The sequence below is a fragment of the Bombus affinis genome, chromosome 5, assembly GCF_024516045.1.
Source record: "Bombus affinis isolate iyBomAffi1 chromosome 5, iyBomAffi1.2, whole genome shotgun sequence".
Taxonomy (NCBI): Eukaryota; Metazoa; Arthropoda; class Insecta; order Hymenoptera; family Apidae; genus Bombus; species Bombus affinis.
The window spans coordinates 17,994,127-18,009,650 of NC_066348.1; the positions used below are offsets into that span (position 1 = coordinate 17,994,127).

At 37.3% G+C, this 15,524-nt stretch overlaps 3 protein-coding genes across 6 annotated transcripts in view; 1 reads left to right on the top strand and 2 right to left on the bottom strand.

Moving 5' to 3' along the window:
* Positions 1 to 53: 53 nt before the first annotated feature.
* Positions 54 to 13,014, bottom strand: LOC126916266 (polycomb protein Pcl). Of its 4 annotated transcripts, none has more exons than XM_050721901.1 (11): positions 11,447 to 13,014; positions 10,207 to 10,352; positions 9,832 to 10,032; positions 9,540 to 9,731; positions 9,194 to 9,366; positions 8,916 to 9,111; positions 8,561 to 8,802; positions 8,243 to 8,434; positions 7,938 to 8,154; positions 7,583 to 7,814; positions 54 to 7,384 (listed from the first exon to the last, which is right to left on the bottom strand). In XM_050721901.1, exons 2-11 carry the CDS (start codon positions 10,336 to 10,338, stop codon positions 6,882 to 6,884), a joined length of 2,280 nt encoding a protein of 759 aa, XP_050577858.1. In that variant the 5' UTR covers positions 10,339 to 10,352; positions 11,447 to 13,014; the 3' UTR covers positions 54 to 6,881. The 4 variants fall into 4 exon arrangements, with proteins under 4 accessions (XP_050577858.1, XP_050577857.1, XP_050577856.1 ...); XM_050721900.1 differs by adding an exon at positions 10,943 to 11,067 and having other exon boundaries at positions 54 to 7,814; XM_050721899.1 differs by adding an exon at positions 10,933 to 11,067 and having other exon boundaries at positions 54 to 7,814.
* Positions 13,015 to 13,149: 135 nt separating this feature from the next.
* Positions 13,150 to 14,650, bottom strand: LOC126916276 (leucine-rich repeat-containing protein 57). Its single transcript, XM_050721922.1, has one exon. The coding sequence runs from the start codon at positions 14,648 to 14,650 to the stop codon at positions 13,934 to 13,936; it is 717 nt and encodes a 238-aa protein (XP_050577879.1). The 3' UTR covers positions 13,150 to 13,933.
* Positions 14,651 to 15,319: 669 nt separating this feature from the next.
* LOC126916264 (guanine nucleotide-releasing factor 2) overlaps positions 15,320 to 15,524 on the top strand; it is a 58,864-nt gene continuing 58,659 nt past the window's right edge. The window contains exon 1 of the mRNA XM_050721894.1: positions 15,320 to 15,467. Within this exon, the coding sequence (XP_050577851.1) occupies positions 15,434 to 15,467 (34 nt within the window). The 5' untranslated portion in view covers positions 15,320 to 15,433. The remainder of the gene's footprint in view (positions 15,468 to 15,524) is intronic.

Here is a 15,524-nt window from a genome sequence, read left to right on the forward strand (position 1 = left end):
GAAGAAGAGGGGGATCCGAAAGGGATGTTTCCAATTACATTCACCACCACGAATTGAAGAGGTCATGAAGAATTCACTTTATTAAACGACGAAAGTAAACAAAAAGATCGCTGAACAACGACGATCGCGATATTCGTACAAAGTGCAGACGGTGTATATACAAACTTTCACTCTCACTCTCTCTCTCTCTCTCTCTCTCTCTCTCTTTCTCTCTCTCTATCAATCTCACCACAAAAGTAACCCGAAGAATGGAGATATACGTAGAAACGTAATCAAGGAATCCTCGAACGAAGCAATTCGATCGTCACACGGAAAATTATTTTCTCTCTTTCGAAGCTTCGGAAATACATACACAGGGTGGAATCTTCGAATTCGAGAAACCCGGTCACGCACGTTCAATTTTTCTAATTCCGTTTCCGCTTGATCGATCGTCCGACGAAACCGTAATACGTGTCAGAGGATCGCTCGTTTACGTTTTCCCCTTTTCTCCCATTCTTCTCACAGGTTACGATCGCACGTCACATAAATTCAAACATACACACTTTCGTTCCGTCTCTTTGATTTCCTATTCATTTACTCATAGTCCTCTCTCTTCGCAAAAATCATACAAGAATTTCGTTTCATCTTTTTATTCGCCTAATCGCAAATTTCGCGATAAATCGGAATATTCGTTAAAGAAAGTTAGAAAGGGAATCGAATGTCGCAGAAAAATTATTAGCAATTCGTTGGCACCTATTTCGAGCGAGCCTTCGTTGTTTGAGATATTTAACGTACGACGACCTGATTAACGCAAAAAAATCGTATTCGAGAAGGTTAAAAACACGGGATATTCGCTGAAATAATTGTACTTTGTACCGAAATAATTGTTCGATGTATCCAGCGAATTATGTTCTATTTCTTAATTTTTGTTTCAGTCCGTATAAAAGTGCTCTTCGGGATACATATTATACATCTACATGGACTACAATGTACGACTCGAAGAAATTCTAGAAATTCTAGAAATTGTTATTCTATTAGTAGGCGTCTATCGGTATAAAGTGTTATTTTTTCGAGTAAACTGTTGTAGACAGATAAAGTATAATTTATAAAGTACAATTTAGGGTAAAATTCGTTCAGAAGAGAGCTTCAGAAGAACCGAATTGAAAGAAAGAATCAAAGATTTACACCCCGTACATCTTTCAAAAAAAAAAAAAAAAAAAAAAAAAAGGAAAAAGAAAAAAAAATTGCTTTAAATTTAAACTAAATTTTAGGAACATAAAATCACAATGTACGGTGTCAAAATTTGATCTTTAGAGTCCTTTAGATCTAAGATCCTTAATCTTTTAATTCCCCCTTAAAATTGGTGAAACTTTGTTGTCTACTTTAGCGAATATCTCGTATGCATCCTGTATACTTAACGTCGATTTATAAAAAATCATATATGATCGTTTGCTATAAATCAGATTCAGTAGCTATGAACAATTTTCTCGTACAAAAATTCTTTAAACGGTGCGTATTTACATGGATCATCCCAAGTAGCCTTGGTTCAAAGTGTATATCAGCTGCTAATAATTTTTCTTTAATCACAATTTTCTTTCGCATCTTGCTTTCCACCGCGAAACACACGGTAAAATTCGTGCGCTTCGCCACGAAAAGATCGTTACTCGTATCGTTTCTTTCTTTTCTTCTCTTTTCGATTCAATCTATCGACGAAGGCAAATTATTCGGGCAACCAGCACTCGAATTTCTTAATTTCATCGGAGAGAAACAGAACGTCGAACGATCATTGCACGATTGGTTGTCGATGCGTGCATACGAAATCGAACAAAGAAAAAAGCATCGTGTTCACCGAACGTTACTCGCGTGTCGAGAAAAAACATTTTATTGCATTTATTAAATAGGCGGTCATCGACGATCCATTATACGACGATCCTTAATGTAATCGAACAAACGACGGGATTCTATCCTAAAAAAAAAAAAAAAAGAAAAAACCAATATGAGAGAAGCAACGTATAAAGATTGCCGACCTATTTAATCCTTACATGTATCGCAATTGAATTTTCTACTATACAAACTTATAGCTAACGCATCACATAATAATCGTAACATAACTAAATACGTAAACGGAACGTAACTAGAGATTTGTCTCGTCTTCCAAATGTCTTCCTGTAAGGCATGTAAAGGTGCGTCCGCAGTCTATCCACGATATAAATAATATTATGCTCCCATTTGTCACACTTGACCTCATATTTGAGCTAAAGTAATTTGGTAATTGCGTTATTCGAACCGAAATTCTATTTTCACGATAATTCTATGCACCTTGCTTGTACGCATGCCGCGATTCTTCGTCGACAATAAACTATTTTCCTAATTTTAAGAATAAACGAGATACGTTATTCGAATTGCTCTTATACGACGCGAAACTCTCGAAATATCGTATCATTTTTTTGAAAAATCATTCATCGAACAATTAATCTCTTGCCTGGAACAATAAATTATCGTGACCGCCTGTTTAGTAAATACAATCGAATCTCTTTTCTCTAGCGTTAGAAGAATACATTTTGCGGCGAAAGAGCGGTGTCTAACGGAACCACGCACACGAAAACGACACACGTCGGATACATTCACCGGAAGTGAGTCCAATGATAAGAGGAACGAGGCACGTTTCTCCTCGACGCGACGGTTTCCCGCCTCTATAATCGCGTACAAACCTTTACGTACATTAGGGCTATGAGTATTCCTCGCGTATTTGCATTAAAAAACGGGGCATGGTGGGACGATTGTTGTATCAGAAAGGGGATAGCAAGGAATATATTTACATCGATACTGGCAGTACATCTTCGTTCCGTTATGTTGCTTCATCGTGAAAACGCCAAGTCCAACTTTCGATAGTCTTTTTCTTTGTTATGTCGCGTATAGAGGAGCTTCGCGGCAGGGTAGCTCCCCCTTCTTCCCTTGATTCTTCGATTCATCTTGAAGCGGCTAACGCTTGCTTTTTCTACAGGAGACGATGGTTGTTGTTTCTACGTAAATGCACTTTGATCGCGGTTCTCTGACGTTTTCTTTCTGTCGCTTCGTCGCCTTCTAACCGCTCGCTCGTCTTGTGCCGCAGCTCTCCGATCAAATAGACGTATGCGTGAAACGAGAGCGAATTTTAATCTAATTTTCAAATTAAACAAAATTCGACACTAACTTTGAATTCTTATGCCGAAATCCCTTGTTCATTTTCAATTCAATTTTTCCTAATAAAAGTCAAAGTGGAGATTATGTGTGAAAATTTGATTTGTTCGGCGACATTACAGCTTTCTTTCGAGCTTCGCAATGGATATCGTCTAATTATACTTTCGATCCTACAAAAGCAGTTAAAACGATGACACCGCTTTCGACGATCGATCCTTTTTCAAATTTTCCTTTTCGCATTCGTCGATTCGATCTCGTATTGGCACACTTAAGATGATTTTAACGTAGCGGATCGTAGCGGATCGTAGCGGATCACACTGGTACGAAAAACTGTCGCTTCCGTAAAACTTACAAGATAGATCGCGCAAACCTAACAAAATGAGAAAGAGCAAAGGAAGAAATTGTGCAACGATACAACGTGATAACGCAACGGTCGCGATAAATCAATCGATTTGATTAACATTTGTTTGTTCACCGATGCAAGCTCCCATTCTAAATCGTTTTCTCGTGAGCGATCGTGAGTAATCTACTTCGATGACGTTGATCGAATAGTGAAAAGAAAATGAAATTTTGATCACGAGTTGGATCATTCGTGTGAAAAATCCACGGATATACATAACTTGCGTCTTCTTCTCTCTTTAATAGCCTAAGCAAGAAAAAGGGGAAGAAAGAGATAAACGTGAGATAAACGAGAACGGCTTAAGTTGTATTTAGGTTCAGCTCGTGTCTGGTTCCCCGAGCATGACGGTGAACTTGGAAAAGAGGAAAAAAAGAAAAAAAGAAAAAAGAGAAAAAAGAAGAAAAAAAGAAACGGGAGAACAAAAGAAACTATAAACGCAACAACGTTCGTTTAATTAAGAAGTTGACGTATCATAGCGCAGTATTGTCTAACGTTGTTTATTAAATTATAACTTAGAGATGTTTGGCAGTGTCTTCGTCCAACATATACTTATATATACGCTTCCTTTAGAGAGTATAACGTTTCGCGCAAAGTTTTACAATTAGAAATAAGATATCCGTGCTATTTGAGTATCCTTTATACAAAATTGTTACGAAAATTGTATCTTGTAGCGTGTATAATACGATTACGATTACAGTCTGAACACACTTGAACACATATTTTTCTAACGCACGAACAAGACAATAAAGATATGAACTCTCTCTCTCTCTCTCTCTCTCTCTCTCTCTCTCTCTCTCTCTCTCTCTCCCCGCCCTCCCTCCCTCCCTCTGTCGTCTCTCTTTGAGGAAAAAAAGAACCAATACAAAAGAACCGAAAAAGAAAAGAAAAGAAAAGAAAAGAAAAGAGGAGATGACAAAGCAATATAGAAACGTATAAAAAACGAATGTGTATGTAATGTGTATGTAATTGGCAGAAAATCGTATATACCTCGACTTGATTCAAGATTGCCATCGCTAACATTCATCTTTGCCGAGCTTCGTACAAACGATAATCGGTCGCGACTTTACAAAACCTCTCTAAAGGAATTACAATGCAAAGAAAGATGATCGTTACGTACAGTAGATTAAATAAATAGCACTTAAAAATACCTATCTTAGGTAAATCTGTTTAAACACGACTGACTCGCGATTTTTTTCGTATCCAGATGTTCAGGGAAAATTTATACGATTCTTACTTTACGCAAAATATCGAAATTCGTCGAACGAACAAACGTAAATTCGCTCGATTAAATATAGCGAAACATGATCTTTTTCTCTCGATTCCTCTTTAGTGTCTGAAGAAAGACTGATCACCGAACGACTTTAGTCAAGTTTTTCATTGTTACTTCCTAACGTCGTAATCGGCCGGGACAAATTAAAAACTAAAAATAGACTCGAATTTTGTACAACTAAAAATAATCGTATAAGAATTTCTTTTCGTAAGCTCTTTCGATACAAGAACTTAATTGGAAATTAATTCGACGTTTTAATCCTCCTTTACAGGTATGCGTGTATGCTACTAATCAGTAAGTTCTCTGACCACAGATCCTGTGTTTATCGATCGGAACACGAATGAGACAAAAAAATCCTGATACAAACGATTTTGTACGAATATTCACTGTTAATTGTATCAATCCAGGTTGTATCAGCGTTTCCTTTTAAATTCACCTTACGAAACTTCAAAAACTTTCTTCTTCTTCTTCTTCTTCTTCTTCTTCTTCTTCTTCTTCTTCTTCTTCTTCTTCGTCTTCTTCTTCTTCTTCTTCAATGGTGGAAAAATGTTGCCTACGCGTGTCTCTATTACATGCGAACGAATACTTTCACATGCCCTACATTTTTTTCTTTCTTTTAACTTTTTTCTGTAACAACAACACTTTTATAAAGATTCGCTACGTCTCGAGTCTTCAGATTTTTTTCTCTTTTTTTTTTTCTAACCCGGGAAAACGCATGGAGAAAATTTACAACGTTATCTATCGCATAGATAACTTTGGCCAACCACTTACGTACTCAGCTATGCGACGACTCCTTAAATTGTACGTTATTATGAAATAGGTAAGTTCTTTCCCCCTAGTCTTGTATAATAATGAGCAATGCTAGAACTGCATCTTCATCATCTTGAACCGTATATAAAGAATAAAACTTGCTCACGATAATTCGTACAACGAACAATTGCACCGTTATGCGTTAAACACTATATAATTATCAAATACTACCAACAAGTCGAAACCATAGTTATACGTAGTTATACACGCAGAAGACAAACTGCAGTGTGGCAGTATGATCGTGTGTTATGATTTTGATTTTAGTCATATTGTCGTATGAGTAAATGATGGGCGTAACAGTTCAAGAAGATCAAGTTACAGAAGCCGATGTCTATCTCTACGATTGTATCGAAAAATAACCTTTGCAGGATGTCTACTTCTTTTCTTTTTTACTCCATATTTTTCATTCACTCTTTAAACACACTAACTGCTAACGGTCGCTAGTATGTTAGCTCAAGTGAGAGGAACAATTGTCAGTTTTTCAATTCGCATCCTTTTTTTCTCGTCGGGATCATGGTGCACGCTCCGCAACTTATAAAAACGAGCGATTGGCCAATTTCTTATGAATGCAAAACCCGCCGCAAATGATTCCTTTCTCCTTTTACATTTGCTTTACATTCTTCGACTTTTTTCCTGTCAAACTACTATGCTACAATATATACAATTCATAAAGCAATGTATCTGATTGTTCTTGTAAATGTTTCCCTCACGCGTGCTCCTATTACCTCGCTTTATATTAAAATAGATGTAGAAACGTTAATTGAATTTTATGCATCGAAGGTAATCATGGACGGTACATTTTGAATGTAGAATTTGAATTAAACAAAAACGAGAACATTCATGTTTTCCGGTATATGAAACGAAACAAATCGATAAATCGGCCTTTTAATTTAAATACAAATGGCAAAGCAAATTCATTGTCCAGCAATGAATTTATATTTACTATTGTTCGCAACCTGTTTCTCTTTCTAAGACTCGCAGTTTCTTGATCGAATGAAATAAAATTTACATTTGCAAGAACAGTCACACATCGTACACCAATTAATACATACTTATTACATAAACATATGTAACGAATGGCAGTGCATGTGACTTGCATCAATTTGTCACTAATCATCTCTTTTACGCGTCGAGATTTGAAACTGATCGAGCAACCATGTAACATCGCTCTTGCTCGATTCGTTAACGGAAATTTTATACGATTGCAATGCATTTTTATAATCATAAAGAAATGATTTATTGTTAAGTATTAAGTCCCTCCCACTCGATTAGGTATTGAGTCTGACCGTTTGGTCCTATCCTCTTTGCTCTGATGACAAACTTTTCACCAGCAGCGATTCTATTAGCTGCTCCAAAATATATGTTCACCGATGATTTTAGATCATCCAGAGATATGTCGGGCGCACTTTGTTTAACAGGCGAACACTTTGGGGATGAAGGTACGCTACCTTTCTTTTGCGGTTGTGGATCTGGAGGCGGCAATTTGTCATTGTTCTGACGTTGTCTTAGTCTCCTCCCGTTTAAGGCATAATCGACACAATTTCCAATTTGACTACTAGCACTGCTCGAGGCACCGTTAAACGAACTTCTTAAATTCCTTGCAAATTCACTTTTAATTTCGTTATTACGTGCCGGTAAAATGGTTGCCGTTTTACTGGCAGTATGCTGATACTGCTGTTGTATCTGCTGTTGCGATGGACGCCCTCTCCGATGTTGACGTCTACGTTTAACTTGCCCGTTTCTGTCTATAATAATGTCTTTTTCCGATAACTGTCTTTTGGCTGGCCGCACTACCGGCGGTTGAGATATAACAGGAGTAAGCGGTAGAGGTAATGTAATTGGACATTGATTGTACGGTGACGGGGTACTTGAATTTGTTTGAGTGAGATGATTGCCAGGTGTACCCAATAAATCACTGAGATTTCTAAAAGGATTATTCTTGCCTTCAAAGTCTTTGGGTGGTGGAATGAACGAGTCCAATGTTCCTCTTGAACTGGTTTCATCCCCACTTGTATCCGCAGGCGTAGATGGTGGCAAAGGATGCATCAATTCCACAGAACTAGGCACAGATAGTTCAGATATACCCGAAGTTGTGGCTGGCGGCGTAGGTGGGCCAGAAACTGAAGTTGGAGGTGTCGGTGGTAGATCAGATGTTTCCGAGTTACGGGATTTACTCTGCAATATACAACGAGCAATTGGATATTTTGGATACAGCAATTGGATACAACACCGATTCTACCAAGCCCCATAGTAATTATACCTGGTGCTGCTGCTGTCTTTTCTTATCTTATCTATTACCTTAGCTATAGCATTCTTCAATAATTTCCTTGCTTTCCTATATCTAGCTTCTCGAACGCCCTGAGCTTTGCTTAAAACCCCGTCGCTCTTTTCTCTTTTCTTGTGTTTACGTAACATTCTTTCGCGAGAACTTCCTAATGCCATTAAACGTCTCCTTCTTTGCAAACTAAGTTTGGGAAACGGGAATGATTTCTTTACAAAGCCACCTCCAATATACCTATAACGAATAAACAGATAACAACAATCAAAAGTGTTTTAGGAAACACGTCGTTACGTTTCGCCGATACAGTGATTCAGAGCCCTACCTTTCCCTCAGGGACTGCGCCGATTGACTCGGTGGGCTTGGACTCGGACATGAACTTTGTTCTGCTTCCGAGTTCTGATAAATTGTTCCACGCATTACCACGTCCGATGGATTTACTGGAATTTCCAAGTTTTCTGCTGTACTTTGTTTCAACGCAGTTAATTGTTTTGTACTTTCTGGTAATGATATCGGTCTGCAACAAAACGATATTTCTTTCAGGGCCGTTAAAAGGAAGAAAAGAAGAAAAGAAAGAAGAAAAAGGAAGAAAATAATAACAATTAAAGTACGTATTTTAAACAACAATATCGCGGTAACTAACCCTGTAGGCGGAGGAAGATATTGCAGTCTTTTATTAGCACCCCAGCATCTACGTAACACGGAATCATCTATTACACCAGTTGCTGGAAGATTAACAATTGGACACGGTGGTGGTAACCTAACTCTAAGACCCCATATCGTAGTACGTTTCTTTATTTCTCTGCCACATTTGAATCTGTTCCTATTATTTGTCAATATTGCTAGTATAGATTCTCTGCGTATTTGAGCACTGACATCCCTGATCTAACAATAACAAATACACACGCATATTTTTTAAGTGTCTAATTTGTACACATTTTTAACCAAGTAAAAACATCTTGAACTTAACGTTCGAAAAATTCTATAAAACATCTCACCCGTGGAGGAAGCTGCAAAGTGTTCCAGTTATCATTGGCGTAAGGTACAATAACAGTGTCCAAATCATAATACTTTTTAGCATTGTAAACAGTTAAATTGTACAACATCAGGTGCACCAGATCTACCCATTTCAATTCCAGTCGCCGTACGAATTCTTTGCCATAATTGCACATTGAACAAACAAACACATAAAACCTATAAATAACGTCAATTATTAAAGTCACCATAGGAATAAGGAAAGAAAGCTTTTTACCAAGTTTTCATCATTTTCACCTACCTATCTCCACTGTATAAAGGATAAGTTAAGCAACTGACACATTTTTCATGAAACCATTGCTTGCAACGAGCACATTGCAACATTTGCGTATACCATTCGCCATTGAGTCCGCAATAACAATAAATTTGTTCCGCATTTACTCTATGATGCGCATCCCAGTTTAACATATTGGGCTGTAACAAACATTAACTATTGATTCTATCAGTATTCTAATATATTTTTCAACAAAATAATGTATTTAAAGGTATAAGTAAAGGACTAATATCGTTCAGTTATTATTATTATTATTATTATTATCGATTTGCTATTCAAATTAAGATTACAAAAGATTCTCTTGGATACTTACATCGTACGGCAACTTTGTCATATCATCTGGTGGTGGCTGAGGTTGGTCCCTACCACTGCAAACTTTTCTGATACTTGCCTTTACCATAGAAGTTTTCGGTTCTACAACTTCACGCGCACGCGGTTGACTATCTATACATCTTTTACACATCCAATGCGCCTCGGCTGCAGTTTCTTCTTTTAATATTTGAGGCTGCAAGTACATACGCTTTGAAAGTCTATCTCATAACGTGTTGGCACGTTTACATATAAACTATAGATCTCCCTTTCAAATATATATTTTTTCCTATTACCTGATGACAAAGTTGGTGATAACCACGACCACATTTGTCGCAAACAATAATGTCGTTATCAGTCTTGGGCTGAGATTTTTTACAAAGAACGCACATAACATCAGAATCTGGCATTGATAGCTTTGTCAACTCCTTAACAGAGGACCATGCGGAGGTGTTGTCCATAAATTTGACAAGGCATTTCTCCCTTGCCAAATCCACCTGTATAGACAGTGTTTAATAGAGTTTCTTCCAACTATGTTAAATATCTTTAGTCTCATCTAGCTATTTTGAAATCCTGACTATATTAAATCCGATATCAAAACATAATGTAATTATATTTTATTGAAAAATATAGAAAATCAGCTACATTTGAGAAATATTATACAAATGTACCTCAACAACCGTTCCAAGATAATATTTTCCATCTTTGTGCTGAAGAAGAACGTCGTCCCCATGAGAGAAACCCAATTTCTGTTCCCTCGTAGTGCTATCCGGCGCTGCCAGACTTTCTTCTGGCTCTGACATTTTCTACCCTGTTTCTACGGTCACATGGAACAAGAACAACATAACTTAACACACATAAAATTAACGATTGAATCATATCTAAATAATGTAATAAAATAGCTGTTATTTAACTTTAGATTCAAACGTTACAAAGGGAGTTTCATTAAAGACATTTTAACGGCATTGTTTTAAATTTAACATTGCCTGATTTCTGAAAGAAAAGCTGATGTTAATGTTTATCTGTATAAGATGTGCAGATCATAAAAAGTGATTAGGTACTATAGAAGAAACATGTTATGATTTGATAGTAAATAACAACATCAACATGATAAGGCTTCTATATTATTAGTTACACCAATACTACACCGCATATGTATTTACTTTTTAAATTGCTGTTTAATGTTATTAAACAATTATAAAACAAACTCGATATATGAGGAAATTAGACTTTTATGAAATAAATAGCATCCTATAGAAGTAAAATTGAACATGTTTCGAGGTGAAATTACGATAATCACGTTAGGAAAGTGGTTAACATTTCGAATGAAAGGCCATGTTAATATACAATCTTCTTGTAAAATGTTTGTTGAAATCCGAAAGGAATGCAAATCTTACATGCACGTACACATAATGCTTGGTCCACGCAAATGTGCAAAATAGATGGTCGTCCGCCAAATCATTCATTTATGTACGTGTCCATTACAAGCGGCGATAAGTACGTTACAAGAATGAAAAAAGTATCGCGTATACCTGCGAAAGAAATAACGACCATATGATCGGCATCTCATTAAAAACCAGTCCGCGCGCTCTCGCTCTCGTTAACGAACGAGAGCACCTACAAATGCTGTTCTAAACAAGACGAAACGTCGCGCACGAGCGGCTACACTTTCGAGAACATTTTTATCGTTGATGACAAGTACGTCGAATGAAATCAGATTCTCTGCCGATTAAGGGAACAGAAGAGACCTTAAAACCGATTAATTGACAAAGACACTGGCGATACGATAGACAGGAACAACCCCCGGGACATCTCCTAACACCGGGCGGTGCTTGGACCGGTGGTGGTGTTTATAGGACAGAAGACCGTGCGAATATCGTTCGATCTCCAAACACCTTTTCTATGTCGTACCTCAGCGTCTTGGCCGTCGAATCACGCGCGACGTTCGGCCCTCATTTTCCGATTCCCGTCAGCCATTTACAAGCATGGGGGCCCCGCCACGGTCGGTCGCTCTCAGACACAGAATCGCGGCGCGGCAAAACCCTATCCCGTGAAGTCAGGATGGCGACACGCCGGCACGCATGCAACCGTTACGATCACGGCGGCGCCCGGGTATCTACGTCGGCCACCCTCAGGATCACCACACGCCCTTAGACACGGGCATCACCGCCGCGAACTCGGTGCACTTTCATTGTGTCCCTTGAAAATTCGAATAACCACCGTCCGCCATATTCGGGGAAACACTTGCTAGAGACTACGCTGCTCAACTAACCTACCGTGGTGCCAGTGCTCCCCGTAGGGATGTCTAACGAAACAGGGATGCCCATTTCTCTTCGCTTTACACGTACATTTACACTTTTGCCTAGAAAGTATAACACCGCTCTCTCGGAACTCGTCAAATAGAATCAGAGATAGTTGGTCAACGTTTCGAGTCTGTTTTTCATAATTGTATTTCATGAATACTATAGCCTTAAGTTATAACCTTTGTACGTTTGTTTGATCGACAAATGTTCTTACGGAACGATCTCCCCAAACCTACTTTGTTTCCAAGCACAAGAAAATAACTAAACGAACTATTAACAAAAATTCTAAATTATACATCGTATCATATCATTCATGTTTTGGTATACGTGTGAAAATTCCTGAACAGCATGGCGCAGGGCATACAAATCTTGATGTACGGCCATGGTCGTTAGTTGGACGTTCTATTGTGGTACAGGTATAATATAAACAATTGATGACAGCGTAGCTAAAGACTCTGTTATATTATGATAATTACGAGGGATTGCCGTAATTATTTAAAATGTAGAAGATTTCGGGATTGGAACGATATATAGAATATAGAAATCTTGCAATCTTTCAACAATTAGAGTGGTACATCTTTCATACACAACATTCTCGTCATCTATACTCTAAACCTGTATAAATTTTGTTACACTTTAAATAATCCAAAACAGACCTTAAAGTATTATTAAATAAAATACGATGATTAATAAATGCAATGATTTGTTTTAAAAACAACATATTCATATGTCGCATCTGATTTTATCAAGTTTTGAAAAATAATAATTTCAATAGCTTCTTGTAATTAACTTGTATGCAAAGTATGAATTCGTAAATCAATCTTATATCACGTTTATGTATAAATAACGATTTTGCCACTGTAATCTTAAACAGTTGTACAAAGTATAAACGCCGCAATAGCTAGATAACATTTTGGCTATTGGTTATTCACATATTAGCTGATCATTGGATATTGAATGCGCTCTAAAATTAGCTGTAATTGTCCAATCGGCAGAAGACTGGAATACGAATCTCTTATGCCTAACGAAGTAATACTTAAGCTACTCACGTATTCGCAAGTGTAGGGTTGCTAACTTGGAAGTTGAAGCATGTAAGTAACTTTTTTTCTGCCCGTAACTCACCTGCCGATTTTTTTTTATTTAATTTCAGCAGCTCTTCCTGTTCGGAAAGCAAAGACCAGACACGCCATTTTGGGATGCAGAACATCATTTGTTTTTCACTCGCAATAGTAAAATAATTTTATTTATACTTGTAAATATTATAATTATACGCGACAAAAATTGATTAGGAAACATAGTAAAAGTTATAAGTTCAAAATAAGAGCACAATTTATTTTTACGAAACTTAGTTTATGAAATAATTAGATTACACATACGCAATATCATATACACAATGACAAAGTTTTGTGTACATTTACATATTATAATTGGTTATAATAACTTTAGAAATGTCTGCTTCAAACATATTTCTGATTGTATCTATAAGGTTTAGTTTGCAACGTATAGAAATATGTATAGATATTTTTAAAAATGGTGTTTTTGCTTATTTGAAACATGAAAAAAAAACAAGCAAAAAATGCAAGAATTTTTCGCAAAATATATTATTATTATTATTATATGATCATTTCTGTAAGAACTATATCGCAACACGAAATATATATCAAGACATCTTTTTATAATCCATGTAATAAAAACTGAAATCCTGAATTTTATACCGGATCAAGGGTTTATATGTATGTACATTATTTGTATATATAATTTTTATATCGTATATCGAGCTCATCATCTACTAATGAATGCATTTCTCTCTCTCTCTCTCTCTCTCTCTCTCTCTCTCTCTCTCTCTCTCTCTCTCTCTCTCTTTTGTTAAATATAAAAATGCTTTTTCGTAGAAGCATTCATCAATTTATTAAAAACGTTCTTATCTCACGAATAGTTTAAGAATTTTATTATTATGATTACTCTATCGCAGATATCGAGTATAATACAATTGCACGAACACGATGCGGCTTGTTTTCAACGTCATAACATAATTATGTAATTATTATTATTATCTATAACAAATTTCGTAATGAATTATTCTATAGAATAACTCTCAAAACAGTTTCTTTTTTACCGCAGTATACCTTTCCATGTAGTTATCATAACCATCGAGATTAGCGAATTGTTTCATTTCGAATAAATTTCCTTCGACAGAGAGAACGGAAATCTTGGAATCTTTCAAAATTTTGGTAGGTATCGCGCTCAGTTGTAGACAATTTTCTTCGAGTCTTAACGTTTTTAGGCGCGAACATTCCGCCAATTTGTCAGATATAGTCGATATTTGATTTTGATTGAGGTTAAGTTCAACCACATGTAATGCCGCAGCCGCGTCGGGAACTACGGTAATTCGATTCTTCGATAAATCCAATACGTCCAGAAATTTTAACTCGCAAAACATGGGGGGAAATTCGGTTATACGATTGTCAGATAAGTTGACCTGTTTCAAACGTATTAGTTTAGATAAAGACCAAGGGATACTTTTTATTTGGTTCGAACTTGCGTTTAAACATTCTAACTTGGTCAATGCTCCAAGTGCTTCGGGCAAAGTGGTCAATTTGTTATGATTAAGGTTCAACTGCTTTAATAATGTGAAATTCCCAATTTCATCGGGAATATGACCAAATTTGTTCTCCGATAGATCCAATGTTCGTAACAGTGGCGACAAAGCTAGTAGATTTTGTGGAAATTCGTCGAGTTTCCTTTCTGACAATTTTAACGTTCCGGTTTTCTTTGCAGTTTCGTAATGCTGCTTCAAGCCAGAGTTCCCCATTTTACTTTAACATCGGCAAAAATAAACCCGTATACTTGTTCCCAATTTGTTGATATCAGAGGTTTTACACGGGTTTATGTGAATAATAACTTTCTATGAATCTCCGAGAGGCATAAACAGGAAATATGATTTTCGCCTAACTCACTTTATTTTCTTAACAAATGATTGTTCAACTTATAAGAAATTCACGCAATGTCTCGTCATACATTCTCGTTGGTTGCTCGGTACTCACTCCTCATCACGGTTAAAGCGTGAAGCCATTGAAATATATTTTGCTACAGACTGTATTCGATCACATCGGTGCGGTGGACGATGATTTTTGCGAGCCACTGTACCAACGTAGCAGAGTCAGTCGTTGCGCCGCCACTCCTCCGATTAATTTTCACACGGCGATACTTATGAAGCGAATCGTCGCAGCGGGTTAACCAGTGTCGCGGTTTCTATTCTCGCGCGAGTGCAGTCGCAGAACATGTTGCGCTTGTAAAAATCAGTCGTTCGAAAACATGCTTCCGAGATCGAAAATAGAGTGAAATGTCACCCGAATGACAGTCGGCCGGCCATATTGCTCTGGATGGTGGTTGTGTTCGAATCGTGACCGCGCGATGGCGGTTCGCGCGCTCGCGCCCCGAAACATGGCTGACAAACGAAGATGTAGCGGTGCACGTCGGGTTTACATTAGACTGAAAACGCCGCGGCAGTTACTGGTGTGTAGTTTACGATGCGATCATTCGTAGAAATGGTGAGATAGTGTCGTGGCTCGAGAGGACATACTATCGGCTAGCGATGGCCTCCACGCCGAAGTCGGAGAAGCATGCAGGTGAGTGATATACTGTGTAAGTACTATGACCTGCGATCAAAGAGAACGTATGTAAGT

What these genes read in the sequence shown, in the direction of transcription:
- LOC126916266 (XM_050721898.1), bottom strand. Translation starts at nt 10,338, where the DNA reads ATGTCAGAGCCAGAAGAAAGTCTGGCAGCGCCGGATAGCACTACGAGG. An exon ending in ATCACCAACTTTGTCATCAG is followed by an intron (nt 9,732 to 9,831) that starts GTAATAGGAAAA and finishes ATGTACTTGCAG; the next exon opens with CCTCAAATATTAAAAGAAGA. An exon ending in TGAAGAATGCTATAGCTAAG is followed by an intron (nt 7,815 to 7,937) that starts GTAATAGATAAG and finishes TGTATATTGCAG; the next exon opens with AGTAAATCCCGTAACTCGGA.
- LOC126916276 (XM_050721922.1), bottom strand. Translation starts at nt 14,650, where the DNA reads ATGGGGAACTCTGGCTTGAAGCAGCATTACGAAACTGCAAAGAAAACC.